General features: G+C 39.4%; 1 protein-coding gene across 8 annotated transcripts in view; it reads left to right on the forward strand.

Moving 5' to 3' along the window:
• Positions 1–18,469, forward strand: part of FNDC3B (fibronectin type III domain containing 3B) — a 340,205-nt gene extending 321,736 nt beyond the window's left edge. For all 8 annotated transcript variants that reach the window (XM_059687039.1, XM_059687047.1, XM_059687040.1 and 5 more), the window contains 3 exons: positions 1,899–2,065; positions 4,996–5,123; positions 14,949–18,469. In XM_059687039.1, coding sequence (XP_059543022.1) covers positions 1,899–2,065; positions 4,996–5,123; positions 14,949–15,260 — 607 coding nt within the window. In that variant the 3' untranslated portion in view covers positions 15,261–18,469. The remainder of the gene's footprint in view (positions 1–1,898; positions 2,066–4,995; positions 5,124–14,948) is intronic.
• The last annotated feature ends 3,761 nt before the right edge of the window (positions 18,470–22,230 follow it).

Genomic DNA, 22,230 nt, shown 5'->3' on the forward strand with positions numbered 1-22,230 from the left:
TTGTGGTATAATTAAGGGCAATTACTCAGGTTAGAGATTCTGGCCCAGGTGAGGCTGAGTTAATAAATAGCTGTTTGCCTCTGGCATTAGCAAGAGTATCTTCATTAAGGTGGTGATGCGTCAAGAGCACTGAATAGGTTGCCATGGTATTTGTGGGATTCAGCCTGGACTCTGGCTTTCCCCTGGCATTAACGTGTTCAGCCTTCAGTCAAAGGTGCTTCCTTACAGAGCAGAGCAGAGGGACATGTAATCGGTGGAATGACTGTGGCTCAGGAACTCAACTGCAAAGGCTGATGAATGCATGGATATTTTAAAATAAGTATTGATCCTGACAGTTTTTATTTAGAAAGTTGTTTTACCTCTATCCATCCATCTACCCAGAGGGACTGTTCCCTATCACGTGGAAAAGCTGCTGCTCTCCCTCAGAAAACCCTGCCCAGACCCAGGACCAACTGACTGACAGAGATTAGGTCTTCCTCGGCTTTGAATGCACAGAGCCTGGTGCACAGCAGATGTTCAAATGTTTGCTAAATGAATGCATGAATTTTGCTTACCCCTTAGGCCAGATGGACCTAAGAGTCACATTTTGAATTATGATTCTATCACTGACCGACTTCCAGCAGCATCTGGACACAGCGACTGTCCTCAGGTGCTGTGCGGAGGAAGCACTGGAGACTGCAGAGCCACGTGGCCTGTGCAGGAACAAGGCCGTTGTGTGGTTGGATTAGCTCTGACTGTGCCTCCAAGTATCCCTGGACCAACAGGATCCAGACCCTGAATCTCCTAAAGATCCTGGATAATTTATGGGACGTCATATTATTTCCAAAGTTTTACAGTTACTAGTAGCTATAAAAAGACAAATGACCATATGATGTAGTTCTAAGTAATGCAGTTTCATTGTGAAAATAGCAATTTTTCAAGGCCCTGGGGCACAAGAGTTGACATGTAAGGTCTTATTTTTTAAAAAATAAATTTTTATTTATTTCAGAGAGAAAAGGAGAGGGAGAGGGAGAGAGAGAATCATTGATCCGTTGCCTCCTGCATTCCTTGTACTGGGAATCGACCCACAACCCGGGTCTGTGCCCTGACCGGGAATTGAATCGTGACCTGGTTCATAGGTCGATGCTCAACCAGTGAGCCATGCAGGCTGGGCAAGGACTTATTTTTTAATCTCATGCCTTCTATGCTTATGTCTCATGGAAATATTAATTAGCAGAGAAGTACACATATTGTGTCCTGGTTCAGATGGGAGAAGGATCCAGAAGCTGCCATCTAAAGTGTTTAGCCTACCTGTGCTGTTTTTCTGTTATTTTGATTAACTGTGATGGATGATTCTGAGCAAAGTATTTTGTTTCTTTTACATATTTTCTCAAAGAGTTATAATCCTAAATGTCTTCTTATGAGTTTGGGAAAGGGGCTTTGAGAGCTCTTGGGAAGGTAGAGGGTACATGTTTAAGTATTTTCTAGCTAAACCTCAGTTTTGGAAAATTCAGGGAAACCAGACATTGTATTTCTCAGGTGGCCAATTAACATTAATTTCATTGCCTAGTAGAAGGTAGGTTGACAGTATTAAATTACATAGATATTACCGTTATGAAAAACTTGAAATTTTATTAATAAAAGCATTCTAGAAACATCATGTTTCTAGAATCTCTAGCATAATTAAAGGGATTTCATTCTAAGCTGTATATGTACTTAAATGTGTGTTTTTATTTTATGTAAAGATACATTAGACCCTAAACTTAACTATAACTAGCAACTGAGTGATTATTATAATTCAGACGGTATGAAAAGCATTTACCAAGTTCGTCTAATCTGTTTCACTAGTTTGTATCGTAATGAATTTCTTCTCAGTAATAAAACTTCATGTGGCTGATGGATTCTGCTCCTCCTCCTAGGTTTATTTCAATCTACAGAGGACCCAGCCACACCTACAAGGTCCAGAGACTGACGGAATTCACGTGCTACTCCTTCCGAATCCAGGCAGCAAGCGAAGCTGGGGAAGGGCCCTTCTCAGAAACCTACACCTTCAGCACAACGAAGAGTGTCCCCCCCACCCTCAAAGGTTTGTAGACCCTGTATTCTGGCATGCTATTCTGTGAGAGGAAGGAAATAGAACTTAGAGTAGGAGGTACAAGTCTGACTTTAGTATACTCTTGTAATATAGGGTGTTCCAAAAAATGTGTACACACACTTTAAATTATAAAGGCAGTATTTATTAAAATACATTTCATTTCAAAATTGCGCTATCAGCTGTTAAAGTGTGTATACATTTTGGGGGGACACCCTGTATGTCCAATATCAGCAAGATATAACTTTCTAAAAGAAAAGATAGGGAAATGGGTTTTGGGGGGGGAAATGAGAGACCTTAAAGGAGATGGCCTGCCAATAGACTTTATCAAGTATGTATAATTGATTATTGCAAATTTAATGGTCTCATCCCCACGGGGGATAGATGGACAAAGAAGAGACAGACCCCAGCAGCAGACTTCGGTGAGAAGTGAGAGGGAAATCCTGGCGTAGTGCTTATGACAATTTACCATGGGAGGTTGGAGAATCTTCCTTCCCAAAGGCACTGAGGAGGAGCAGAGGTTGACATTCATCTTTGGAGGACCATGGTGCCCAGGCTGAGACTGATGTGGGCACTTCAGTACCTGTTCCCTAGTCCAGCACTCTCACTGTGGAGAGATGCCGCTGGCAAGCTGCAGCAGTGGTCTGCTCTCATCTCCATGAGGTTTGTGAGTGACTAGTTGACTCTCTGCCTCCTTCCTGAGGTTGGTGTGAGCAAAAGCCACTCGGCCTAGGTGCTCCCTCCACGGATCTGCTGAGCCCGCATCTCCCATTTCTGGCCACAACATTCTGCCTTCTGCACAGCTGACTTGCTAAGCAGGGCAGAGCTTCAGGGTGGCACTGGCTCAACCCTTCCCACCCAGCCTTGGGCCTCGACCTAGCCCCCCAGAACTCCTGAGCCCTACTCTCCCCAGTAACATGATTCTTATGAAGGCCCCTACTGCCCATCTTTGAGGTGGTTGGCATCACTGGTGGCGTGATCCAGCTGCTACCCAGAATGGCCTTGAAGTTGAGGGACAGACAACCTGCCTCATGAACCTGGTTTTACATGGGTAAAAGTGAGGGTTTGCTATATTTAATGGCTCGGGGGCACGCATAGCCTGTAAAACAAGTCCTACATGTGCGTGCCCCAGGAGCAAGGCTATTTGACTCACTGCTTCCGCCTGCAGAAGCAATGCCAGCTACCACCAGAGCACAGAGTTCGGCACAGGAGGGTGAGTGGCTCCAAGACCTGGATCAGGGACTGGCTTGGATTTTGTGCAGGTTTCCCATAGATCCTTGCAGGGTACTTTTATGGTAAATACTTCCCCCTGCTTCCCTGCACCACAGCAGTCCAGAGCTCTTTGGCAATTTCTTCTTCCTGTGACTAAGAAACTAGTGTAAATGGATGCACATGTGCAAGGCCTGGCTGGTCACTCGAGCCCTTTCGTAAGAGATTCCCCATGCACTGGCATAGGTGGGCTGGGAGGGGGAAGGTTCGCCAGTTTACCATTAGCACATTTCAGGCACTGACTGCCTCTCCAAGTGGTTGCTGGAGATTCATTTCGTGGAAAACAGAACACTGAACTGATTGGTGGCACTTGCTCTTCAGGGCACCTTTCCTCCCGGACAGCTTCCTCACACGCCGCCTGATCTCCACTTCCTCTTCCTCGAATGTTCAGTGTTGTCTTAGCTGTGGGACTGTTCAGTCTGAAGAGATTCCTTATTTAGTTTTTCCATACATTGCTTAGAATTTTGGCAAACTAATTTCAACTTTCTTTGTTTTTAAAGAAAACCTTTATTTTTCTGAAACACCCTTTATAGAATTATAGGTAGAAACAGTGCCTCTAAGGAATTAATCTCATGTAATTTGAAATTAAAGAATAAAGAGGTTCACAGAGAGCAGTTAGTTATAAGCTCTGGTTAAAAAACAAAAATCGGCCGAAACCGGTTTGGCTCAGTGGATAGAGCATTGGCCTGTGGACTGAAAGGTCCCAGGTTCGATTCCAGTCAGGGGCACGTACCTTGGTTGTGGGCACATCCCCAGTGGGGAGTGTGCAGGGGGCAGCTGGTCGATGTTTCTCGCTCATCGATGTTTCTAACTCTCTATCTCTCTCCTTTCCTCTCTGTAAAAACTCAATAAAAAATATATTAAAAAAATAAAATAAAAAATTAAAAAAATCGATATTAAATTAAGCTGTAGAGATATACATAAACAATGAGAAAATATTTTAAATTTCTATAACATCTTACGTGCCTTACTACAAACTAATATAATTTAACTTTAAACCAGAATGGTGAGTCCAGTAGGTGAAAAATAAACTGAAAACTATAAATATGCGACAATTTAAATTTAAAGGCTTTCAGTGCAGCCCATTCCCCAGGACCTACCTCAAATGTCACTTGTGCCTCAACCTTCCTTAGACTCTCACACATGGGACTCTTTCTCCACTGGAATTTCCTAACATTTTATTTATACTTCTCGTTCTAATCTGCTTTACAGTATGTTTCTTTCTGTACTTGTCTCATACCTTATTCTCCCCTTCCCTCAGTTAGACCTTAATTTCCTGGAAAGCGGGGTTTATGGTACCGATTTTTGCATTCCCCAAATTACCTAGCTCAGAACCTAATCGTAGAAGGTAGACTTTGGAAAAAAATAACAAAAACTCAGTTCAGGCCGAGCAGTTATCAATAGGATAATGAGCAAAGAATGTTTCACCAATGGCTGGCCAGTCTCGGAGTATTTTCCCTGTGGAAAGGGCGCCCTGCAGGTTTTATAGGAGGCTGGGCAAGTAACTCCCCTGGGGCAGACACAAGTGCGCTCTCTCGCTCTCTCTCTCTCTCTCTCTCTCTCTCTCTCTCTCTCTCTCTCTTTCAGATTACTAAAATTGTCACTGTTAATGTGATGCTTAATTCTGATCTTGAGTGTGTTAATTTGTATTTCAGCACCTCGAGTAACACAGTTAGAAGGAAATTCATGTGAAATTTTATGGGAGACGGTACCACCAATGAAAGGCGACCCTGTCAACTACGTTCTGCAGGTATTGGTTGGAAGAGAATCTGAGTACAAACAGGTGAGAACCACTGTGCACAGCAGGTGTGCAGCTCTGAGACAGGCTGGCTCTTGCCTTCCCCTGTCGCCATGAGTGATTCAGTGACCAGTGAGCTCCATTTTTCTTAAAATCAATTGTGGAAACTCCCTACGCGCACCCATTACCTATTTCTTTAGAGTTTATAAGCCCTGGTTTACATTTTATTTTGTATGTGGTGTTATTCATTTCAAACAGTCAGTTCTCAAGCATAATCTTATCTGTAAAGAGTTCTGTGTTTGTATTTGATATCGGCAGCAAACATCAAGGTCTATGTAATTGAAAGCTAAAGTGCCAGTGGTTTTAGTGTAGAGAGCAGGTAGTCTTTACCGAACTACTGAAGCCTATGTCCCAACTGCTTTTAATAGAAGTTACAGCAGCAGAATAAGGAATAGGACCTACCAATTCTTGTGGCCTATGATTCAGGAGCTCTCAAGTCACCCTCCAATGTGCATGGGAACCTGTTAAAATGCAGACTCTGGTTCAGTGGATCTGGGGTGAGGGTTCAAGCTCCCACGTGATGCAGGGGTTGCTGGGCCGTAACCTGAGTAGTAAGACTGTGCAGATCACATGATAAACCTTCGCAAGAGAAAATGTCATTGGAATCTAGCCAAATACAGAATTTAGTTTTATAATTCACACCCCTTCTTGATCCCTAATTCTTCCAAACCCACAAATTCTAAGACACTAGCGAGTAAAGATTCAGATACTCTCTTGGTTTCTATAATGTTCCCAGGAACCTAATGACTGTTTGTTTATGTGAAATCAGGACATCATACCATTACTACATTAGGAAAGCTGAGGCCCATTCTTATCAGCACTTTAGTCGTGCATTTATATCAAACTCAGAAAATTGAAGACGCATTGCCACCTGTCTTCTGAAATTAGCATAATTAGTGAAGAATTATTTATCCAGCTCTTGAGGCTACAGATACACAAAGCAAGTTGAAAATAATCTGATTCAGTTTTTGTTTAATTGCTGTTCAATGTTCCTTATATTGTAACTAGTGGCTCAATGCACAGATTTGTGCACATTGAAAGGAAATTAATTAGAAGAAAGATTCATGTGGTAATTATGTTACTGCAAAAAATTACAAGTCAAAATAGTATATATAATATAGTATTATAAAATTAAAACACGTGTGATTGGCACCAGCGAGAGCTTTATATGTATCGTGCATGCGCAAGTCAACGTTTAGTTTTAAATTGCCAGTGCGTGTCATATGTACCAGCCAGTCAGTTGGACGGATGTACGGTTGGTCACTTAGCCTTTTCTATACATAGATATAGATAATACTTGCAAATAAAAACGTATAAAATGAATCAAAGAAATTTTGGTACATTTCACTGTACTTTCTTAATATGAGGTATCAGATAAAAGAATGAATTGTTTTCAGCACATTTTGTAAAAACTGTATTTTAACTATGACATCCACCAGTATTGAGTAATATCAGTGTATGATGTCACCAGAGTTTCCACTATTCCTCTTAAATAAGAGCAAAAACACTACTGTTTCCTTTCACTTTCCAATCTCATCCTACACAATATGTCCGGTTTCAAAGTAAATAATTTTACATGTGTAATTGTTTGAGCTTGCCAGAAAGATGTGATTGGTTTCAGGGTCTCAGCTCAGGTAGAGAGCAGAGGATTTTCCTGCTAGATTTAGTCATCTTTAACACCAGTAGCATTTTCCTGTTCGGTAGCAATGTAAACACGATTAGAGATGAAATGTTACGAGTTTTCACAACATATTACTTGACACTTAACAGTTCATTTCCCAACAGTACATTCATTGCATATTCATCATTGAAGTTTCCTTTTATTCCATGTCTCATACTTTTCCACCTGTTTTTGGAAACAAATGTTCCTAAAGCACAGTGGTTACTGTTTTACCTTTAAAAGGCAATAGCTAGCCCCTGCTGGAGTGCCTCAGTGGTTGAGCGTTGACCTGTGAACCAGGAGGTCACGGTTTGATTCCCGGTCAGGGCACATGTCCGGGTTGCTGGCTCAGTAGGGTGCATTCAGAAGGCTGCTGATCAGTGATTCTCTCTCATCATTTATGTTTCCATCTTTCTCTCCCTCTTCCTTCCTCTCTAAAATAAATAAAATATATTTTCAAAAAATAAATAAAATAAAAAGCAATATTTATACATGTCAGTCATTGCCAAAAATATAGGTAAATCCACTCAGTAACCTAGATTTCATTGATAGATTGGTTGTTTTGAATCTGCTATTTGTTTAATGGCATATGTTTAGACCCATGGGCATATAAATACTAATATAATACGCAATCCCACATAGGCCTCAGAATATATTTTTTTATTATAAACAGTTACAAACAAGAGTTTCTTGTTAAAAATAGGTAGAAACACAGTAGTACAGGCCAGGCTCAGTAGGCAGGGGTTAGCATTCTCCACATAACCATGTCTTCCCTACATTTACCAAGAAATGATTAAGGTCGGTGGTGGTACATGAAAACCTCAGTGGAGTCAGGGACAATTTGTACTGAGTTTTCTGCTTCTCCCTATTCAATCAGCGTTAAGTTAAACATGATGTTTTGAGTACTTCATTCACTTGTTCTGGACACGAGATAGGGAATGAAAGCTATTTATATTATGTGTGCAGAGTAATGGTTAAAATAATTATAGTCCAGAGATAACAGGCTTTGAATTCATAGAGGCAAAGCAAAAGAAAATGAGCGGTAATCACTGCTGAGCACAGCCTGCAGGTTGCAGGCTCCGAGGGAGCACTATGTATACCTTGGTCACCGCACTAACCATTCAGGATCCACTGATGTGTGGGCTGTTTACCCTTTTTGTTTTCCCAGGACTGGCACATAGCTAGGCACTCGGTAAATGTTTCTTGTAAGCACGGAAGAGGCAGTTTCCAAGGAACAGCGTTATTTACACTTACAGCGGTGAAAAGAGCCAGCTTCCGCATCGGGCGGGTTTAGCAGGGATGTTGTAACTTAGGTAAAAACCACCCTCAAGAGGAGGGTATCCTGCTCCCCAAGTTTATTGTCACAGCAACGTATGGCAAAGCCCAAGGCCTTTTCTGATGTTATGCTAGGAGCAGTGACTTGACTTTGCCTCAGTTCTAGCTGATTAGCTTTCTTTTGTTCAGCTGGTTTTAATTATTAACTGAAAGTATTAAATCTCACCTAAAATTTGACTGGGTATTAGGATGCCTGCTTATCTTGATTTGGCTTTTCTGCCACTTAATAAACATTCTAAGCACGTGGTTTTCTCAAGAATCTTAGAACTTCTTTTCAATCAACATTAATTGTTAAGCATTCTTGAAATGAATGAAAATCGCATGCATATTTAGGTATGCATTTGCACAAGATATAGCAAACAGTTTACAGCATACATAAGAATGTAGGGAAATAATTCATATTCACATCCCTGTTCAGAAAGCAATATTTTTTATAAAGATTATTTAAATATAAACATTGAAGGTGAGAAAAAAGTAGTAAATTGTAAGACATCATTACCTGTTAGGAGTCAGAATTTGTGACAAGTTATTAATATTCTTGGTTCTCATATTTGTTGCATTAAGATGACCTTTGAAGCATCTGAAAATTTAAGGCGCTCCATTTTTAATTTAATGGCATCTCTCTATCAGTGTATTTCTATTTAGTGTCATTTTAGAATGTAGTACTAGATGTGTATTGAGTCTTCATAGTATCACATAAGAACTTCTCTTGACCGAACTTAGACTTGGAGCCTACATATTTTTTGGTTGAGTAATTTTTAAAAAATTTTTATTAAATTTGTTGGGGTGACATTGATTAATAAGATTACATTTTGTCATGCCTTTCAATTCAATTCCCTAACAGAAATTAAACCGTAAGGCTGTGACTATCTCATGTACATTCTTCTATTTTTCCACGATTAAAGTGCCAAATCCAAAGCCAAATAAGAATAGATCAAGAGGGAGATAGTTTAAAACAATCATTTATTTTACTGATTCCTAGGTTCTTGTGGGTTTTAGGTTTAAGGTTTAAGTATTTGACAAAGTTATGACTGCCTCACACCCCAAAAATCCTCATGCATACATTTATTTAAAATGTCGTATAAAATAAATTTATATTCAATTTCCTGGAGTCCAAGTATAGGATCTTGGGGTTCTGGAGAAACTGTGAGGTGCTTTCTTTGCACTGTGGGGTGCCGAGTATATAACAGAACAGCATGGACGTGTTCTCAGTGAAAACCACACACCCCCAAGAAGCAGTTCAGTAACTGCCCTTGCCTGTCCTCTTTGACTCAGATACACAGTGCTGCCCAGCCTGCACTCTCTACAGGCTGGGTGTCAGGTCAGCCTCCCATAGTCATGGGATACTGGAGGAATTAATCCACCTCACTGAGTGTCATCTTATAAAAGTGGGGACGCTGATTTCTGACTCAGGGTTCCTGTGCACCTCCGATCCTCTCAGTCTTGAGAGGCACTGTGTGAGGGACAGCTCTCTGCAGTTGTGTCCCCCCATTCCAGGTCTTGGGAGAGGGCTGATGTCAGCGGAGGTGCCGGCACTGGTCCAGATACAGGCTCCAGTGCTCTGCCCTGAAAGGCTGTTTAAGGGATTTTAGCTATACAGCATGTTATTCTGATTTAAGGGTCACAAATTCTTCATTTTGTTTTTCTGCATATTACTTTAAACCTTCCCATTGGGAATAAACATGTCACAATTACTTTAAAATATATTGTACATCAAATCAGGAACAGAAATTGTCTCTGTAAAAATAATAATTGCCTATATACTTATTGTGGTATTTTGATTGGTTACTTCAATAAAGAAAGTCTTAAATGGATGGAGGCCAGGCCGCTGCCCTGCCATGGAGAGCTGCACGTTCATGAGCCGTTGCCTGGCTGGAGGCACAGCTGTACTGGGCCCGGTGACCTTGTGGTTTTGTGATGTCATGGCTGTGATTATTTACACAAAAACAAATCCATTAACTCAAACCATAGGAATCAGAAGCCTGAGGAAATGGGGTTTGGGGATTGTTTTTAATTTTTCCTTAGCTCAGAATTAATCTAAAAAGCTTAATAAGCATTGTTGACTATTTCTAAAGTAGATTAGAAACTCCATGTTTTCTATCAATACATTGAAAACAACTCCATCGTTGTTAATGACTCCATTTTTTACAATGGGCTGCGCCGGTACTGAGCTCCTGCTGCTGCCTCTGTGGTTTGTGTGTGTGTGTCTTCTAATAACTGTTCCTCTTTTCAGACAGTGTGCAAGAATATCTACTATTGCGTATTTGAGGGTTCCAATTAGAGAACATACACTGAGTGTCCACTTTGTTCAAGCCATTGTGCTGGTTGCTGTGGAGATAATAGACACAGCCCTTCACACAATATAGTTATCACAAATATTTATTTCTTTTTTTAAGATAGTGTTAACCTTGTATTGCCAATGCTTGTGGAAAGGGGGAGCTATTCTAATTAAAACAAGAAGAATGGCTAAAAGAAAAGCACTTACAAATTAAAGCCTAACTTTTTAAAAAATACTTTTACCAATTAAATTATTACATATGTGTCCTTATCCCCACGTTACCCCCCACCCCACCCCCACTCATGCCCTCACCCCCTGGTGTCTGTGTCCATTGGTTAGGCTTTTATGCATGCATACAAGTCCTTTGGTTGATCTCTCCCCCTTACTCCCACCCTCCCCTACCTTCCCTCTGAGGTTTGACCATCTGATCGATGCTTCTCTGTCTCTGGACCTGTTTTTGTTCATTAGTTTAAGTTGTTCATTATATTCTATAAATGAGTGAGATCATGTGATATTTATCTTTCTCTGACTGGCTTATTTCACTTAGCATAATGCTCTCCAGTTCCATCCATGCTGTTGCAAATGGTAAGAACTCCTTTTTTACCACAGCGTAGTATTCCATTGTGTAGATGTACCACAGTTTTTTAATCCACTCATCTATTGATGGGCACTTAGGCTGTTTCCAAATCTTAACTATTGTAAATTGTGCTGCTATGAACATAGTGATGCCTATATCCTTTCTAATTGGTGTTTCTAGTTTCTTGGGATATATTCCTAGAAGTGGAATCACTGGGTCAAATGGGAGTTCCATTTTTAGTTTTTTGAGGAAACTCCATACTGTTCTCCACAGTGGCTGCACCAGTCTGCATTCCCACCAGCAGTGCACGAGGGTTCCTTTTTCTCCACATCCTCGCCAGCACTTGTCGTTTGTTGATGATAGCCATTCTGACAAGTGTGAGATGGTACTGCATTGTCGTTTTGATTTGCATCTCTTGGATGATTAATGACTTTGAACATGTTTTCATATGTCTTTTGGCCTTTCTTCTGTCTTCTTTCGAAAAGTATCTATTTAGGTCCGTTGCCCATTTTTTGATTGGGTTGTTTATCTTCCTTTTGTTAAGTTGTATGAGTTCCCTATAAATGTTGGAGATTAAACCTTTATCGGTGATAACATTTGCAAATATGTTCTCCCATGTAATGGTAAAACCTACCTTTTGATTGAACTTGTCATTAAGGAAGTTCCCTTCAATTACATATTCATTTTCCTTCACTAAGCTTTCTGCCTAATGGTGCAAGAAAAGTACTTGGCTTTCAAAATACATTTGCAGAGCCCTAGCCGGTTTGGCTCAGTGAATAGAGCGTTGGCCTGCAGACTCAAGAGTCCCAGGTTCGATTCCGGTCAAGGGCATGTACCTTGGTTGCGGGCACATACCCAGTAGGGAGTGTGCAGGAGGCAGCTGATTGATGTTTCTAACTCTCTATCTCTCTCCTTTCCTCTCTGTAAAAAATCAATAAAATATATTAAAAAGAAAAGAATATATTTTTTAAAAAAATAAATTTGCAGAGAACGTCACTCTAAGGAATTAGAGTTGAGAAGTGTAATCAAAATGATATAAATTAAATGTACTTCTGGGCCACCTTTCTTAAAGGGACCAAGTCATGCAAATTATGGAAATCATACAGGTAGAAATCATTTCAATAGATACTAAATAAAAATTTGAATCCACTTTGCAAAACTCTCTAAAACATCTGTGGGAGAGGTTATTAAGTGGTTTTCTGCAGTCAAGTCATTGTTTGGCGGCAGATATTAAGAGGCCACATCACAGCAACACTTCCCGAGTCTTTGCTCGACACCGACTGGTGGGGGGACTGTTTGCTGTACATCATGAAAGCAGTGCTTCCTTCGGGGCGGCAGAACCCAGGGTGGGTTACCTGGACACACCAGGGAGATGGTGGGGCCAAGTGAACTGGACCCGCTGTCATACTAGTAATTAGGTGAGGACATGCACAGTCTTTAAAGAAGCAGGGTAACTCACCAGGTCGAATGTGCTTAAAATCCTATAAAGAAAACAGCAAATGAAATGATGAATCTGGAAAAGTAGGAGAAACAAATAATGGTTTTTTAGGGCTCAGTTACTAGAAAAAAAAGTACAATAAATGAGACACTCAAAATGAGGGAGGAAAAATCTTAAGAAAAAGACTAAATATCAGGCAAACATTAAAAGTCTGGTCCCTTTTCTAAGCTTTGAGATTCTTTTGCTGTCTGTCAACTTGCCCAACTCTAGACATGTGGCCAGTGCCCTTGTGTTCACTGGTGGGATGTCCTGCTTTGTGAGAGACGTTGACAGGCAGGCTTCAGAAACACTAAACGTTTGTGGTTTCCCACTAACTCTGTAGCTGGTGAGTGTCTCAGACAAAGCCAAGGTTGTTGGAATTACTCAGTTCTTATTTTCAATGGGATTTGTACTAATGGGCTAAATTCACAACTTTACTAAGGTGGCCTGTTGAAAATGCCCATATCTATCATTTTGAATTGTTGTATTGTAAGGATATATTTGGAATTGTTCTTGAGTTTTAAATAGTAATAATAATAATAATAATAATAATAATAATAATGGCTTACTTTTACTGTGTGATTACTGTGTACCAGGCATGTTTTAAGCCCTCTACAGATGCAACTCAGTGACACTCACATAGAAAGAGTTCACTTCATTTTACTTTCTTGTTTAATTACTCATCATCCAATCTCTTAGTGATTTCGTTGAACCCAGCTAGTTTTTTTTATATTCACTGACTCTAATATAAGCCATACATTTTTATGTAGTTTTGATCTAATCTATTATTCCTGTAAGTTTTTGAGGATTAGTATCACTTTGGTAGAAGAACCTTGTTAAGACCTCTCCTCTCTTAAAGATTTTTATTAGCATTGGTCGACTCAAGAGTGGTAATCTCTAAGTTAACTGGTAGTTTTCAAGTCCTTTAATAGTAAGCCTCGTGGTGACTATACAGGTGGGGCAAAATTCAGTTTACAGTTGTTCATATGGAAAATAATATAATAATTAGTAAATAATAATACAAAAATAAACTGTGGTTTTCATACTCACAGTTGTAAATCTACTTTTGCCACACCCTATATTAGAATTAGCAAAGGGGAAGGAAACATCTCAGATCCTAATGGGGGAAAAACAGATTAGTCATAAAGCAAAGGAACACTTAAGATGGGCTGCTGAATTATTTAAATAATAATTTGTGATAAATTGGGTTACATCAAATATTTCTTAAGAAATTATTAGACAAGCCATGAAGCTAGAAGGAGGTATTCACAAGGTACGTCTAACAAAGGACTTACATCCAGATTATCTAAAGAGCCCCTGCTAATTAATGAAAGCAAACATTAAAAACAGGCCAAAAACTTGAACTCACTCTTCACAAAAGAAAGTATACGAATGACCAATAAGCACGTGAAAAGGTGGGGAACATCATCAGTCATCAGAGAAATGCAAATGAGGTACCATTCTCATCTAGAATGGCTAAAATATAAAATACTGACAACAACAAATGTTGACAAGGATGTGTGGAGCAACTGGAACTCTCATACTTTGCTGATGGGAATTCAGTGATTCAGTCGCTTTTGAAACTGTTTCTTCTGAAGTTAAATATAGACTTTGCCTGTGACCCAGCTCTTCTTCTCCTAGGTACTGCCTAAGAAAAATAAAATCAAGTCCTTAAAGATTTGTACAAAAATGCTCATAACAATCTTATTATATAAAGCAATCTTATTATATAAAACTGAGAACAATACAAATGTCTGTCAAAAAGAAAATGGATAAATTGAGGTATAGGCATACAGTGGAACACTGCTCCTCAATAAAAGTAGTAACTACTGAATCAATAATCAATAACAAGTAATGTAGATGAATCTTGTAGGCACGAGAGAGTGTATACTCTTTGATTCTGTTTATATGAACTTCTAGAACAGGTAAAACTTTACAGAGTTAGAAATCAGAATAGTGCTTACCTTTTAGGGCTAGAGGTGGGATATCTTAATGGTATAGTATCACATGATGTATCTGTAATTGTCAGAACTCATTCAGTTGAAACTTGGCATTTCACTGTTTTTACTCACAATTCAATGCTTTTAATTGTTTTGATTAAAATATCTTTATTTGTTCTGTGGATCAAGATCATAGAGCCCTTTGTAAGAATTAAGTCATCTTCTGATTTATAGTCTAAATAATCATTGAAATTTAGCTAGATGTTCTCTATTACTTATGTCAGCTCTAGTTCTAGTCAGTGCCTTATCTCCTGTCAGTGTCACAGTCACTGGGTTTTGTATTGTTTTATTTAGAGTGGGGTGGAATACCTCTTTTATGGATGAAATACAGGTTGGAAGAAATACCTTTCTGTGTAATTCTTGATGTTACAGAGTTCGTTTAAACCAAGCCAGGTCCATGAGTCTCCTGACTTTATGTGATCATTACTTTAGAGACCACAGTATTACTAAATTAACTGACCAGGACTTTTCCTTTTCTTGAAGGTGTACAAGGGAGAAGAAGCCACATTCCAAATCTCAGGCCTCCAGACCAACACAGACTACAGGTTCCGCGTGTGTGCGTGCCGTCGCTGTTTAGACACCTCTCAGGAGCTCTGCGGAGCTTTCAGCCCCTCTGCAGCTTTCGTATTACAACGAAGTGAGGTCATGCTTACAGGGGACATGGGGAGCTTAGATGACCCCAAAATGAAGAGCATGATGCCTACTGATGAACAGTTTGCAGCCCTCGTTGTGGTTGGCTTTGCAACTTTGTCCATTTTATTTGCCTTTATATTACAGTACTTCTTAATGAAGTAAACCCAACAACACTAGAGGTATGAATTTAATTAATGCTACACATTTTAATACACACATTTATTCAGATAATCCCCTTTTTAAACCTCTTTGTTCTTTGATTTATATACTTCTCTTGTTTTACAGATTTAGCTAGGAAAAAATATCAGTGTTTTGGTGCACCTTTTTGAAATGCAAAACTAGGAAGAGATTAAACTGGATTTTTTTTTGTTTTAAAGAAGAAAAGCAAACCAGATACCAAAAGCTAGCTTTCTTATCTTTCTTTTACATTTTCAGATCTGCCTTTATTCTGTGTTCACTGATATCTTTTGCAAGTCTGTGATTTTTTTTCCCCATGTTACAATTTAGTAATTTATATTCATCAATCACTTCAATGTCTTGACCATCTAGCTGTCAACGTGAATCACAATGTGTAGTTACTGGGCTAGGATTTCAGTGTTGTTCAGAGTATTACCACACAACAACAGCATACAGAAGATGTGTTCACTCAGATAAGGCTGCCCTAAACAACCATATTGTCACTCAGTTATTTAACTGTGTTTAGTTCATTTAAATCAAAATGTGTACTTTAATCTAAAATGTTTTAATAGTCTGTATCTCTTATGATTTAACACTATGAGCTGCCTGTCTAAGAAATCAAGTAACCAAAATGCACCTATAAATTATGGAGCATTGTAGATTTTACCACGTCGATTCATAGCAGTAACTTTAAGAGGGCATTGTGCAATAGTTAGTTGTTTCCTTGTTCAGCTATTTTAAAAGCTGCTTTAACTTGTTTGTTTGTCTTTGTATATAACTACTTCTAATCTAATCACTAGAGTTATTATATTCTGTTATGTTTGACCAGATTTATATGACGAGAACTGGTGACAGTTTAGTGCCTCTGCCCATTGTCCATGATTTACACTAATTGTGAGCAATCTTCTTATATATCAGCTCATTGTTTTTGAAAGATTTGCCTTTAGGCTGTTCTTTGAGGTATCAATGAAGTGATTGAATTTCAAAACCTGAACTCAGTGCACATACACTAAGTTAACAGCAGATGAAAATTGGTAACACCCAGAGAAGAATCATCTGAATCAGTAGTTCCTCTTTTTGTGGGGTTGACCTGCTCGTGTGTGGAGAGAGAATGGTATTTGGTGGTAAGCACAGGGTGTTTGGGGGTCAAGGAGCCTAGATTCTTTCCCTGGATCTGTCACTAACTTGCTGCATGACCTGAACACGTCACTTTACCTCTCTGTGCCTCAGTTTTCCCATGCATTAAAAATAAAATAAACAAAATGGGGATTCTAATGTTTGTAAGTGTTTTGAGATCCTTGATTAACAGGTGCTATTGGAGTGCAAAGTGTTACTCTTGCATGTTTATTTTGAGTCATGAGATAATCAATTTTAACCCAAAGTCATTGGATTATTTATATGAAGTCCATAATGTTCGCGTACCTCAGGGACATTTAAGAGTTGGAGGTGCAAATATATTCCAAAAGGGTGCAACAGACACAGTGTATCCCCCTGCCTTCTGTTTTTGTATATTTTTGCTACTTGGTTTTTCTTGATCATAGCTATTTTGTGCTTGGTCTATGTTGTCTTAAGATGCAGTATCCTTTACTAGCTTATAATATTCCCATACCAAAGTCATGGGGAAACCAACATTATTTTGTTTTTGGTTTATTTATACTATATTCTGCATACAGTACTTTAAATGCCAATTACAGTGCAATCTTTATTTATTGTAAAATTTTTTAAATGTACTTATGTACTAATTTTCCCTTGTAGCATGTTATATTTTTTTGTGTTTTATACTTTTGTAATTTTAGGTCAGTCTTGTTCCTTGGCAACATCTGTAGTATTATCAATCTTCTGACGTTTTCTTGTGTTTTTAAAGATAAGAGCATCTAGTGCATTAAATGCCAAAAAAAAAAATCCATTATCAGTGATTGAAAAGTTTACATGTACCCAGAAAACCATAATCATCTCTTAAAGAAAGTGCTAAGATTAACTAATTATTCTGTGTGCCTATATTGATGTAGTAAGTACTAGAGAGTTCTGTATTTTGTTATTGACTATAATAATTAGTTTAATTAGCCTTGCAAACTGATGATATCAAGGTAAATATATTTTTGCCAAAGTTCTGGCCTTCCAACACATCTCTCTATTTAAATGTGTATCATGACCCACTGTAACGTTGCATCTGCAGTTTCTGAGACAATTTCATGCAGGTGATGGGGAGAAGGCATTTTTTAAGCAACAAAGATACAACTGAGTACAAAAACCTTGTTTGCAGGGGGGAAAAAAAGTCCCTTTTTGGAAACACTTTAGAACTGCTGCTATAAAAAACAACTGCTCTCTGAATCAGTTGAGATTTTTAAAATGAAATAATACTTTAGGCCAAAATTGCTATGACTATTGGATCTTTTTGAGATGTTCATACTACCAGATTTAACCACCAGAAAGCAGAAGTGTGCGAAACACTAGCTGACGGCACTTTATTTTATTGCTCTTCTTTATTTGGTATTCATTATAAACCCTTCAATCAACAAATTATTACTCTATCCGGCACTGTTTTCTATCACAAATATGTATATGTGATATTGATATATAACTATATATATATTGCCATACACATGAACAATAAAATAAAGTGTTATATTAACCTTGTCTCTTTGCCCTTTTGCAGTATGTAGGAATGAGTGAGTGGCTTTCGGATGCTCTGTATGTCAAACTCAGCCCTGGCACAAGAAATTCCAGTCATGTGAAGCAAACTGCCCTTTGTCCTCAAAGAAATTGTTTAAAAAGAAAACTTTTGTAAAAGATTTGTTTTCATATTACCTGCCTTGTTGTTATCAACTTGAAATGTTGGCATTTTCTAACTGTGTTTTGTTGGCTACAGTAATTCAGTATTCCTGTCAAAATTGAAAAGTGCCCTCACTGAATGTGTTTGAATGTTATCCTTGCACAATTCTTTAAATTTAAAGACAAAATGTTTTACCTCACTGTTGGACATACATTCCAAGCTTTCAACTTTAGGAGAAAAAAAAAATCATATGTTTTCCTGTATTGTAAATTTTAGACTATTTCATATACATTGTATTAAAACTGCCATATCAATTTTAATGTATAGATTTTGCAAATACTATGCTATATGTAATACCTAACTATATCTGTAGTGTATATGTAATATATTTATGCCCAATAAATGTTTTAATTCTTTCTGACTTAAGTAGGGTTCTTCTACCGTGAAAAGGATTGCTGTTGTCGTTGTTGTTACTTTTAAAAAACTTAAACCACATCCCAGAAATTGCAAATTCAAATGCCTTTAGAGGCCGAGCATGTGTCACAGTACATGATGGTTGATGTACCATCTACAAGGGCAGCTGCAACCCAGCTCCTGCTGGTTGAGGTCCTGCAATCACTATTTCAAAAAAAGCAAAATCGAAATTTCCCTATATGGACCAACTAAAATGTGATTGTAGACCATGCAGGGCCCTGGGCTGCCAGTTTGTTTGCGGGGGTTTTGGTCATCCGTGTGGATAAGGTACGTCTGTGCCTAATATTTTATCTGTATGTCCACACTGAGAAGCCAGGTCTAGGTCTGGTCAGCCAGCCCCTGGCTGCTCACTCTCCGAGCCAAACTCCTTCCCTCCTCCCAGGCTCATTCAACAACAACAACAGCAATAAAGTGTAGTGTCTTCACCCTGGCCATGATTTCATTGTAATGTTTAGATTGTTTGGCTGGGAATCGCTGCTATCTTTTTTTTTTTATTTCGGGGGGGCGGTGAGGGGGAAACTGATTTTTTGTAACTCACTTTCTTATATGAAGAATTATAGCCATTCTTATGTGTAAGAATGACAAATTGAAGATATCAAATTTTACATGCTCTGACACGCCACTGAAAATATCGTTAATAATTTTTTTAAGTCACAATTCCCCCTCAACTCTGGAAGAATAGGGGAGAAGTTATTAGCACCAGAAGTTTGGAAACCTAACCAGAGAAAGCCGAATTCTAATTTATTAGGGGGAAATGAACACCAGTACAATTTATATGCAGAATGCCCTGAAGGCTCCAAAATGGACAAAGTATGTCTGACGTGAGGGCTAAGGGGGAGAGGAGCCTAAAATAATATCGGCTTAAAACTGTTTAAAATGTCATTAGATCCATAAAATCCCTCCCTATTTTTTTGAACTGGACAGCTGCTCTCTGGACTGGGAGACTATCCACAGTTGAAAGTTAAGATACCGTATCAAGAATGGAATTAGCCAAACCGGTTTGGCTCAGTGGATAGAGCGTCGGCCTGCGAACTGAAAGGTCCCAGGTTCGATTCCGGTCAAGGGCATGTATCTGGGTTGCGGGCACATCCCCAGTGGGAGATGTGCAGGAGGCAGCTGATCGATGTTTCTCTCTCATTGATGTTTCTAACTCTCTATCTCTCTCCCTTTCTCTCTGTAAAAAATCAATAAAAATATATATAAAAAAAAAAAGAATGGAATTAACTGAACAGAGAGACAGGAGAGAATATTAGACATAACCTCACTTGAAGAACCTCATGGGCCACAAAGAAAGATATAAAGAACTGGTTCAGGCAGAACACTCAGATGGTACTGCTCAGCCGTGGCTGCACAGTAATACCACCTGGGGAGCTTTTCAAAATTACTATACCCGGATCATACCCTACAACATTGAAAGGAGTATTTCTGGAGCTTCGGTGGTTTATTTTTTATTGAATTCATTGGGGTGATACTGGTTAACAAAAGTATACAGGTTTCAGGTGTACAATTCTATATCACATCATCTGTACACTGTATTGTGTGTTCACCACCCCAACATCGGTGTTTTTAAAGTCCCCGGGGTGATCCCATTGTACAGCCAAGATTGAGAACCACGGCCTTAAGGTGAAACTCTCAGACAGCAAGCCTCCATCAGCTCTTTAATCCTCCCGCTTTACCCAGGGCAACCTGACATCTGATGAAAGCTGCTCACATGGATGACAAATTCAAAGCCCACAACTTGAGAGAGTCAGAGACTAAGGGACAAGACGCTTCAGAAAACTTTTGTATCTCCAGAGAGATGAGGAACGATAAGTCATCGGTAGACTAAGACTAGAACGTTATGACAAGGAAATACTTGAAAAATACTGAAATGTTCTTGGACATAAAAAACCAGTAGAAGGGTTGGAAGCTGGAATTGAGAGGATAACCAACAGAGCAAAAATGAAAAGATAAGATAGAAGATTAGGTTCAGACCAGGACATTCAATATCCAAGTAATAAGATCTCCAGAGAGTACAGATGATGTAGGGCACAAGGGTGCTCAACACAATGAATGAAAATAGGACCTCTACCAAGGCACGACATCTAGAAACTTCAAAACACTGGTTCCAGGAGAAGCTCCCGAGAGCAGAGAAAAGCTGCTCACGTGGAAGGATTAGAAATCAGAACAGCTTTCTACTCGTCGGTAACAGCACTGGAAGCTAGAAATCAGTGTGGCAAGTACGTCAAGATTTTGAAAGAGAAATATTTCCCAACTGCTTGCTCCCTGTTGAGTGCAAAGTATCACGAAGCTGTTTTTAGAAATGCAGGATCTCCCCAATTTGCCTCCCATGCACCCTCTCCGGAAGCCACCAGAGGATATGCTGGCCCATATCTGTGAATAAACCAGGAAAAGCTTCCACGGGATTCCGCCTTCAGTGCTTTTCATGCCGGTCAGAAGTTGGCTCTCTGTCCCAGAAGGATTTGTGCACCTTTCACTTTACCCCTTCCCCACCCTTAGTCACCGTGTGCTCATAAGCACACACACACACAATTACTCCTCTAAACAGATGACTGCAACATGATCCTTTCCAGCACCTCTCAGGATGTCTTGCCTTGGGCTAATTAAAACTAACAAATCTGTATGGTACCCTTTATGCAGGTGGTGACTAAAAAAAGTTTCCACCTCCACTGCTGGACTCTAACTGCCTCAAAAGCCAGAGGAGGGGTGGGGGGTGGGGAATGTATGCCCAGGCAGCAAGTCTCACTCGACTTGGCAGCATATAGCACATCATCGGGCACATGATAAATAGAAGCTAAGGAAAGATTTGTTGCGTTGAACTCAGTTGACTCATTGGGTAGGAAAAGTTCACATAGCAGTGATGCGATTACCCCATAAAACTTGCGGCTCCAAACCATGGTATATTATCATGGGTGTTACTTTTAGTGTTTCAATTTTTAAAAAATTAAAGTAGTCATTAATTTAAAATGTGGAAATTTCACACAAAATCCTGGGGTCCCATGACAAAGAAGTGTGGAACAGACTGTCAAACTTCAGTTGGAAGGCAGGGGAGGGGAGATAAGATCAACCGGAGGACTTGTATGCATGCATATGAGCATAACCAATGGACACAGACACTAGGGGGATGAGGGCATGAGCCAGGGAGGTGGTGGAGGCTGGGGGGAGGTTAATGGGGGGGAAAAGAGATATATGTACTATTTATACTACTTCAAACAATAAAAAAAATAACAATAAATCCTGGGATCCCAGATTCTACTGAGATTGGAAAGATCTGACAACGAGGTCTCGTTCTGGAATGGTGGTCTTCAACGGGTATGAATGCAGCTGTCCTTGTTAGTTGGGGCATTTGCTCCGCATTTGACCACATTTCCCACCAAATCCTTGTCATGGATGTGGATGGTGTCCTTTCTAATAAGAACATCTCCTTGTACTCATTTCCATCAAAAATGAGCAAACAGGGGACAGGACATCCAAGAATGATGGAGTGAGGACTTCTGTTAATCTGCTTTTTTGCCAATAATACCAGCAAAAAGTTATGTTAACCAAAGGTTTGTACCAATTGGACCTTGATAAGAACAGCAGGTTTTGCAGTATTTTATCTCCATCTGCCCCTCTCCCCAGCTCCCCAGTAACCCTGCAGCCCTGTAATCAGGGGAAGGAGCATACTGTGTTCAGAGCACCTCAGACTGCCTCGTCCCCAGAGCATCA

This window comes from Myotis daubentonii, chromosome 3 (assembly GCF_963259705.1).
Source record: "Myotis daubentonii chromosome 3, mMyoDau2.1, whole genome shotgun sequence".
NCBI classification, from domain to species: Eukaryota; Metazoa; Chordata; class Mammalia; order Chiroptera; family Vespertilionidae; genus Myotis; species Myotis daubentonii.